The sequence below is a fragment of the Carassius carassius genome, chromosome 23 (assembly GCF_963082965.1).
Source record: "Carassius carassius chromosome 23, fCarCar2.1, whole genome shotgun sequence".
Taxonomy (NCBI): domain Eukaryota; kingdom Metazoa; phylum Chordata; class Actinopteri; order Cypriniformes; family Cyprinidae; genus Carassius; species Carassius carassius.
The window spans coordinates 18019673-18029454 of NC_081777.1; the positions used below are offsets into that span (position 1 = coordinate 18019673).

General features: G+C 35.9%; 1 protein-coding gene across 2 annotated transcripts; it reads right to left on the bottom strand.

The window, feature by feature from the left end:
• Nucleotides 1-2119: 2119 nt before the first annotated feature.
• Nucleotides 2120-9693, bottom strand: LOC132101410 (E3 ubiquitin/ISG15 ligase TRIM25-like). Of its 2 annotated transcripts, none has more exons than XM_059506348.1 (7): nt 9441-9693; nt 6814-7646; nt 6370-6465; nt 5610-5858; nt 5509-5531; nt 5284-5432; nt 2120-3404 (listed from the first exon to the last, which is right to left on the bottom strand). In XM_059506348.1, the coding sequence occupies exons 1-7, from the start codon at nt 9664-9666 to the stop codon at nt 2848-2850; spliced, it is 2133 nt and encodes a 710-aa protein (XP_059362331.1). In that variant the 5' UTR covers nt 9667-9693; the 3' UTR covers nt 2120-2847. The 2 variants fall into 2 exon arrangements, with proteins under 2 accessions (XP_059362331.1, XP_059362330.1); XM_059506347.1 differs by having other exon boundaries at nt 6814-7649.
• Nucleotides 9694-9782: the final 89 nt, after the last annotated feature.

The window sequence follows — 9782 nt, forward strand, 5'->3', positions numbered from 1 at the left end:
AAACTCTCATTCTGACGGCACCCATTCACTTCAGAAGTCCCGAAAGTAAAATGTCAAATTTCTCCAGATCTGTTACGATGAAGAAGCAAACTCATCTCTTGTATGGCCTGTGGGAGTAAATTCTCAGTAAATTTTCAAGGTAGGGTAAACTATTGCTTTAATTAAAGTGCTCTTAAAGACATTACAAGTGAGTGCGATTCTATTGATGCTTATTGCATATGCTTATTTGGAACTGATATTTCAAAGGAAAAAATGTACATACAGAAGCTAATGGGAAAAACATATGTTGAAGTGACTTATTGATCATATCATTTTTTACAGTGAACCAATTCAGAACATTAAAGTGATTTCCCAAGAGACAAAGACAAAAGTGCAAATGAGGTCATCGAATACAGCTTTGCTTGTTTCTTTATTGGAATATCAAAAGCAGCACACATCTAGCATCAAGTATAATCAGCCCTTTAGAAAAAAAAAAACATGACAAATGAATTTCTCCAGTAAATTAGATTGATCTCACTGGGACTGGGTGTCCTCTTCATGTCTCAGCTGTTTTGAACTGTATAAATTCACACTGGGATAGAAACAACGTGTGTGAGCAGCTGTAAGGCAGCTCAGATATTTCTGCCAGTTACAGCGGAGTGACGGAGCGGCTCTGCACCTGTTTTTCAGGCAGCTGGGAGCATAACGACCCCTGACTAAATGTCTGTACCGCTGAGATAGAGTCTGGCTTAGGGCACAGGTTTGTTGCCATGGCAGTGTTTGCCTGTAGAGATGTACTACCTAAAAAATGTGGAGGTGGAACTTAAGAGGAAAAGTGAAATTGCGACTCTCACTAAACTGAAAGACTGTTATATTTCGCTTCAAAAACTGAAAGAAATCATTTCAGTTTTGTGAGATTGTGAGATGAAAAAATAAATTAGAATACTGGATGACATTTCAGATATTTGTATGAATTGGATTTACTTGTCAACTAAAGGTGCAATACATAAAAAATGTACACTATAAACAAATGAATAATTTATTATCATGGCAGAGGTCACTTGAATCTTTCAATACAAGCATGTATTGACTTTCCAAAAGGGTCTTATCACGTCTTCACTATATGTTTTCTACACTTTTTATTTGTCTTTATTAACCGGGAAATTTGTATTGATTTGAAATGAATTGAACTGTGTGAGGGTACAGAGATCTTGGAACAGATGACTCACTTTGTCTTGCACCTGATGGACTCCTCCCACCAGAAGCTCGGGTGAAATTAGAGGGGGCACATCGGTATTTATAAAACACACACACACACACACAAAAGAGAAAAGCTTTTCTGGCAATACAATGCAGTACAGAAAAAAAAAATCAGACTGTTTTTAAGAATCATCTGAATTTAATTCATAAAGCAATGCAGCCCAGTTCAAACTATCTGTTTGATTTCCTCAGTATGAATTACATTTCAACATTTCCTGTTTAGATATTGAACAATACTACCATCTAGAGTTGAAATGGAGTATTCATGATATACACAGGTTGAAATATTCCACTGCCAACAGTAGTTCAACATTGGCAAAAGCTATAAAATATGACCTAGATATGCTAGTAAATATCAGAAAATTGATTGATATACTATATATATATATATATATATATATATATATATATATATATATATATAATCATAAACCTGGATAATGAATGGAAACGTTTCATGTTGAAAAACTCAATGTTTATTATTACATTTATTCTAGATTGACTACGAGGCTGAAAAAGGCTGAAAATCTCTGAGTTTCATTTGGAATGTTGAATGACTGTTGTCTTCAGATTTTTGGACTAATATTTCTCCTGGCCTTCATTTGATTTCAATGTGTACATGTGAATTCAGTGCAATTTTATATTTTACCTGATATAAAAATAAAAATTATTTATCTCAAGTGATAAAATGAATCCTATCAAAAACATAAAAAGAAGTTCAAGAAATGGCTGAGAAAAGTAAAAAGGCTGTGCAAGATTGTTTTGATAAAACACCATTTGAAATATAAATGGATATATAAAATATTTGGATTGGAAATAGTTTTAAAAGGTCATATATCTAAATCCTACCCATTAAAAATCAGCACATACCATCATCATCATCAATCACTCAGATAAAAGTGTTTTCAAGACCTCTTACACTCTTAGGCTCAGCAGTTGGAAATGATGATTTGTGGAATGTAAAAGTGATTTGTATTACTTAAGTCTTAAAGGAATACTTCAATAGTAAATAAAATAAATGCTGTTTATTTACTCACCCTAAAGCCATCCAAGATATAGGTGACTTTTTTCTTCAGTAGAACACTAAAGATGTTTTCTAGCTAAACCCATGGTCTCTGGTAATTCATACGAGTCACTTTGAGAGGGGAAAAATTAATACAAAAACACCAAATGAATCCAAGTGGCTCCTGATGATGTTTTGAGGTCTTATGAAGTGAAACGATTAGTCTGTGTAAGAAACTGAACATTATTTTGTTCAAATGGTACTTTCTTTTGATCCTGTTGCAAACCACACTGGCATAATTTCACATTCGCACATTTGTCTGAGGATATGGATTACAGGAAAAAAACATAAATAATGTTTAGTTTCTTGCACAGACGAATAATTTAGCTTCGCAAGACCTCAATATATCATCAGAAGCCACATGGGTTTATTTTGTGTTTTTTATCTGCAATATAATGCTACCTCTTCATGACTAGAACTTTATAAATCACAAAGGATGATGGGCTCAGCTAACAATTTATATTGGAGAAAGAAAGTCACCTACATCTCGGATAGCCTAAATATAAGTATTCCTTTAAAATTATAATAAAATGCACAAACACAGTCTAGTCTGTAGTGGTCTTGGTAAATATATCACAGATGCTGAGCTGAGTTTTAGAAACCACCAGAGCCGGATATAGCGGCTCAGTGAACGTATGCTCAAAACTGTAGAGTAAAGAAAGAGAACCCTCCCTGGCCACACTATAAAAAGTCAAGCGACCCTCACTAAAATTCAGCAGCACCCCGACCTTCCAGAGTTCAGCGGAACACACAGGTGAAGCTATCTTATCGTGCAGGGCTTCCACCTTTCCCTTCTCATATATTAAACACCAAGAATTAGGGTAGAAACCAATACGGCAGATGTCCTTTTGCCCCTTTCTGCCTATCTGTCCATCACAGACCCCCACCTTCCAGCGGCCCTCGTCCTGAGAGACCTCCACTTCCCAGTAGCAGCAGCCTCCGTCTATGGCACGAGAGCCCAGCACCTGAGGGAAAATGTTGAAGCGTGACTCCTGCTCGGGGTAGTCCTGCTGGGTCTCGCTGTACTGCACCGTCCTGTTCTCATCCGACAGCAGCAGCTTGGGATGGACAGTATCAGGATCTAGAGTTGGGCTTATCCCATCTGCAGACAGAAACATCAGCTGTCAAACAATATATTTGTGTCTTCCTATTCCCAAGTAATATTTTTACTTTACCAGGCAGCATTTTTCATTTTTTTAATTAACCTTCTTATTCTCAACTGTGCTGCATTTATTTGGTAAAAAATAAAAGTAACAAAAAGTAATATTGTGAAATATTTTTTTATTTAATATATTTTAATAATGTCATTTATACCTGTGATTTTCAGGAGTCATTAGTCAGTCACTTGATCTTTCAGAAATCATTCTAATATGCTGATTTTGTGCTCCAAGTAACATCATAATACAAATTTTGGAAATTTGATCTTTTCAGGATTCTTTGACGAATGGACAGTTCAAAAGAACAGCGTTTAAATGTCTTTTGATAAATTGAATTCATCCTTGTTTTATAAGGGTTAGTTCACTTAAAAATACAAAATTCTGTCATCATTTATTCACCCTCAAGTCGTTTCAAACCTGTATGAGTTTCTTTCTTCAGTTGAATTCTGAATTGACAAAACTATATGCAAGTCAACGAGGACCAGAAACTGTTATTACCCATATTCATCAAACTCTCTTCTTTTGGGTTCAGAAAAGAAACTCAAACAGGTTTGGAACGAGTAAACGAAGACAGAATTTAAATTTTTGGGTGAATTTTCCCTTTAATATAATACTAATTCTAACCACTTAATTTTGAATAAAAAAAAATTGTAAATTGCCTTACCGAGATTGTAACACGTAACAATATTACCCAAATATTTTTAGTAATGTGTTATATCACTGCGTTACAGCAAAAAGTGATATACTACTGTAATATCATTACTTTTGTAATGCGTTTCTCATAGGGTTGGGTACCCACCTCGGTACTTTTAAGCGTACCAACCAAATTGAGTTCATTCACAAAAACGTAATTTACTCTAAAGCACGCAATGCCACAGAATTCGTCAATTTAGGAAAAATGAATCAAACGTAGGTCTGCCACTTTATTTGAATTGCAATATGAACTGTGAATATTAAGATGCAAAAAATGCATGTTCCTCTTGCCTCTGTATGTATGAATGGCAGAAAGGCATATTGGTTTACTACACAAATACTGAAGCACGCGTCACTCGCTGTAATACTCGCTGATAACACCAGAAATTGAATCTCCAGAGCTGCTGTGAGAATCAGTTCGCGAGAATTTTACCCTTTCATTTGAGAAAACTCGCATCATCATACTTTATACACACAGAAACTTCATGGCAACCTGATAAAATACAACTACATTTTAACGTAACACAAATATATTACTCTTGTATTACTTTTGTACAGTATAATGTACTTCTTTAAATATTCAGTTTTCGATCAAAATTAAATATAACAATTAAATGATAAAAGTAAAAATTACAACCAGATTAATCACTTAATTGTAGAAAATAAATTATACAATTATTAGCTTTTTAAAAAAACATTTTAAAGGAATATTCACACATTTTTTCTGCCAATTATTAATTTCAACAGTAAACCTTGGTATGTTTGCCAAAAAATAAAAGGGCTTATTATTTTTTATTTTTTTTTATTTAAAATAAATGGTTAATGCCTTCATTTGATTTTCAGAAAAACATTTATAAAGAATTTCTGGCAAATAAGAAAGAAAGAAAAGGTTTTTAGTTCCCTATTGTTCAAAATGTTGAAAATTAGACTTTTGGACTTATTTTTTTTTCACTGAAATAAATGTTTTTGTAACTACACAAATAGTTTAGTAACAAAAAAAAGTACCATTGGGTACCGGCACCGAACTTCTGTTGCGGTAACAGTCATCATCACTATAGGTCATTTTATAGTTTTAAATGTCATTCCAGTATTCTTGTATGATTTCTACTGTGAAGTGTGTAAAAGACTCACACAGCAGTCTGAAAGGGTCTCGATGAGGCAGTGATATGAGCACAGTCTCCAGTTTCCTCTCGGTCCAATCATTGAGACAGTCCAGCCGGATATGATTTATCTCTTCAGGAGTCTCAAGATTTTGAACAGGATCAGACAATTCAGGCAGTCTGAAGAAAAACATAAGTTTTACTTCATAAACATAATTATATAATAATCAACAAATATTTGAACCTTTTTACATACCGTCCTGCCATCTTGCTGTATTCCTGAAACAACCAGTAAAAATTAATGACATTTTCTATCGAATATTTAGATCAGTTTAAGATCAATGCTGTTTGTCATACCATGATGAAGGCCTGGTCTTGGTACTGTGACGCTCCTTCAGCATTGGTCATTCCCTGCAGGGTGTTTAATATGCTCTGGCTAGATATCAAGGCACCCTGTAATGTGTCCAGCTGCTTTTCAATGCTTCCCAGCACTCTGTCCTCTTCCTGGGTCACACAGAGTAAGGCCTGCTCCTCCTCTTGCTCCAGAGTCATCCGCATGGCCTGATACTGCTGCAATACGGCCGCCCGCACGTCCTCCAGCTCCGCCTGCAAGAATCACAAAACACGAGGGAAGCAAAAGCTCCTGTTCAGAGTTTGCACTTTATTTGATGCTGTTGTATGCTCCTTTGTGACTTTTATTTATAAAGCTTTTAGTGATTTTAGTACTAAAACTTAATTTTTTTCATTTCTAATCCTCTTTTAAGCACTTTTAAGTTTGTTTTTTTTATTTTATTTCAGCTTTATTTCAATTAACAAAAATGACTTTAAATAATTTTAGTTAATAACAACATTGGACAAAAAGAGCATAAACCCATGAGCAACTTAAAGGGGTAGTTCTTTAAACTGTTCAAAAGCTCTTGGATTTCATCGAAGAATATCTTAATTTGTCTTCTGAAGATGAATGAAGGTCTTACAGGTTTGGAACGACATGAGGGTACATGAGTAATTAATGACAGAATATTCCGTTTTAGATGAAAATAAATAAGTAAATAAATAACTGTAACAATAAAAACCTCGCTTTTAAATCAATTAAATCAACAAACATTCTCGCACTTACCTGGACACCACGTTTTTTCTCACAGAGCTCAGAGAGTTTTTCCTGAATGGACTTCTCAGTTGTTTGTATTTTTTGCATCTTATTCTTTAGTGAACCCTGAGAAATTAACGTGGATAAACCAATGAGCAACACATTTTTTTAATAAAGAAATTAATATTCCTATTCAGGAAGTACACATTACTCAAAAGTAGCTTTTATAATTCTACAAAAGATTTATATTTCAAATAAATGTTGTTCTCTATGTGAATTGCAATTTAAAATAGAAAGAATGTATGATCAAAATGACTTCAAAAACATTAAACAAATGTTGGCAAAATTTAAACATTAGTATACTACTAAAACTACAGGTTTAACTAGAATCTTAAGCCACATGTTAAATCACCGATTAAAAACTATTTAGAAAGGGGAAATGTTGTATAAACATAATGCCCAATCGTCTCTCACCCTGAGCTCCTGCTCTGCCTCGCGGATGCTGATGCACTCGTGCCCCTTGTGCGACCCGACTAGGGAACACACAGTGCACACACACACTGCACACGATCGACAGTAGATCCGGTTCATCTCCTGGTGCTCCTGGCATCTCCACAGAGACACATCCTCCACAGCGTTCACCAGCGGGTGGTTCTGGAAAACCGGCTTTTCCAGGTGTGCCCGCAGGTGCTCGGAGCACATGGAGGCCCCACAAACCAGGCAGGTCTTTACCGCCACCTTCTGTTCTGAACTGGGACAGTAATGGCAAGGCACAGAACTGCTCCTGGAAAGTCTGTCTGATGATGATGCTGCTGCTGAGATACTCAGGGGCTCTCCACTGTTAAAATCTGTTTCCTGCCTTCCGGGTGTATGAGAGGAGGCACTGACTGCTGGTGAGGGGGGTTTCTCTCCCTGAGGTGTGTTGCTCATCCTGGGTGAGCCACTGTCGCTGCAGGAAGCTTCAGGATGCTGGTCTTGCTTAGAGAAACTTGTGTTCCTGTCAGGAGATGATTCTATATGAGGAGACATGATCTCATCTGTGTCTGGAGGTGTGCGTTGTGAGGATGTGTCATTCGTAGTGGTGGTCCCCCAAACCATTGATGGAAACTGGCTTCCAGAAGAGCATTCGTCTGCTGTGGCCTTTCTTTTTCGTGGTATTGATGAGTCTTCATCATAGTCACTGCTGGTGTTATTCGATGGGGCTGAGCCCAGTCTGTATCCACCACTGTGGAATGCTGATTTGAACTTCCTCTTCCTGTGCCATTTCTTTGAGTGTCGGCTATACAGCTTCTTTGCAAATGGCCAGTCTACTAGAAAACATAGTATTACACTGATGTATATAAGTGAGTCTTGATTATTAATTTTATGGTGTATTTGTTAAAGTGTATAATAGACCTAAGTCAAGTTATATTTCATATTTATATGAAATTTAAATCAACTTATTTTCCCCTTAAAATGATACATTTTGTCAGTTTAAACATTTGATATGTCATCTATGTTGTATTCTGAATAAAATATTGAAATTTGAAACTTCCACATCATTGCATTCTCTTTTTTATTCACAATTTGTACAGTGTCCCAACATTTTTGGAATCGGGTTTGTAGATCAAGTTCCAAAATCTTCACAACTTTCCAAACTGTTTCATGTGATTACTGAGTAATATAAGTTATCAACACTTACTACTTACATACTAGTGTTAGAGATTGATTTAGGGCTAGTTACAGGTAAATGCATATTGTGCTGTTATTACTAAAATAAGTACATGTAATAGAGACACTAAAATAAAGTTTACAAGGTTTTCATCAGCTTTGAGCTCATCAATGTTTTTAGGGGTCGACAGATTTCAACTTTTTATTTTTTGATATATGAATAACAGATTAAAACTGTCTTGGAAACATTTTCCCATGCATTTATTATTTGCGATTTACAATTGCAACTATTTCATAATTAAATTTTTTAAATGGAGTTTATTTCTTTATTTATATTTAGGGTTGTTTTACCCCATTCTAGACCCTTTCTTCTTAATACTATGAAAATTAAATGTACTGTATTTTTCGGACTATAAGTCGCACCTGAGTATAAGTCGCATCAGCCCAAAAATACGTCATGACGACGGGGAAAAAAAAAAACGTAAATAAGTCGCACTGGACTATAAGTCGCATTTATTTAGAACCAAGCACCAAGAGAAAACATTACCGTCTACAGCCGCGAGAGGGCGCTCTATGTCTTCAGTGTAGACTACAGGAGCACTGAGCAGCATAGAGCGCCCTCTCGCGGCTGTAGACGGTAATGTTTTCTCTTGGTTCATTTCTCTCGGTTCATGTCAAATTAATTTTGATAAATAAGTCGCACCTGACTATAAGTCGCAGGACCAGCCAAACTATGAAAAAAAGTGCGACTTATAGTCCGGAAAAAACGGTATCATTAAAAAAAAAACATTTAGCAGAAAACACTTTTTAAAAATGCAATCTTAGTCATTGCATCATTTCCATCACAATATACTATTTGACCCAAATATATATATAATTTTTCAGAACATGTTTATCAAAGTAACTTTCTTTTAAAAACTTATCTACTGTACTGTATGTTCAAGCTAAATATCACTAAATATTATAGCGCATCATTTCAAATAATTTTGCACCTACAATTTTGCTACTATATATATGTATGTATATGTTTTAAATATATCACTATGAAATTAGGAGGCAGATATTGTATTTGCATTGTGTTGCAAATAGTCATGCCTGGAAGAATAAAAATAGACACAAATACCATAATTCTCCCAACACTTACAATGTGTTGGATATTGTTAGTAGACAAATTAAATAAATTTGAAATGTCTTTCTTCTGACATTATAAGACCCATACATGCATCATCCTGTTGACTATTTACAGCTTAATGCTTGTAACCTGATAGGAGACAACTTATCCAATAATGTACAACAGATCAATTACGTTACACCGGAGTAACGTTAGTTGTGGCCTACTGCGTCACGAGCATAGACTGTGGTCACGAGTAACTTACACGTGCAATATAATAAGGACATACAGATGTTCAAGGTCGACAAAGTCAACATTTATTTTGTGTTAATGAACGTACGTGTGTATGGTGTGGCTGCAGATGTTGAAGCTCCGTCAGTAAAGTCCGGCAGGTGCTGGTACTCGTATCTACACTCGGGGCAGTAATATGGTCCGGTCTGAGATCCGCTCCACAGCTCTCTGATACAAACCCGACAGAAGCTGTGAGCGCAGGCCAGCGTCACCTGCTCCCGACACTCCTCATGACACAGAGGACACTTCAGATGTGTGCCATTAGATGCGCCCATCTTTACAAAATTATTTACAGACGCCTCACGATCATAGACAGTAAAAGCTCACGATCGAACAAACGAAACTGACCTAACACAGAGTGGGCGGAGCCTCTCCTTTTGAATCATGCAAA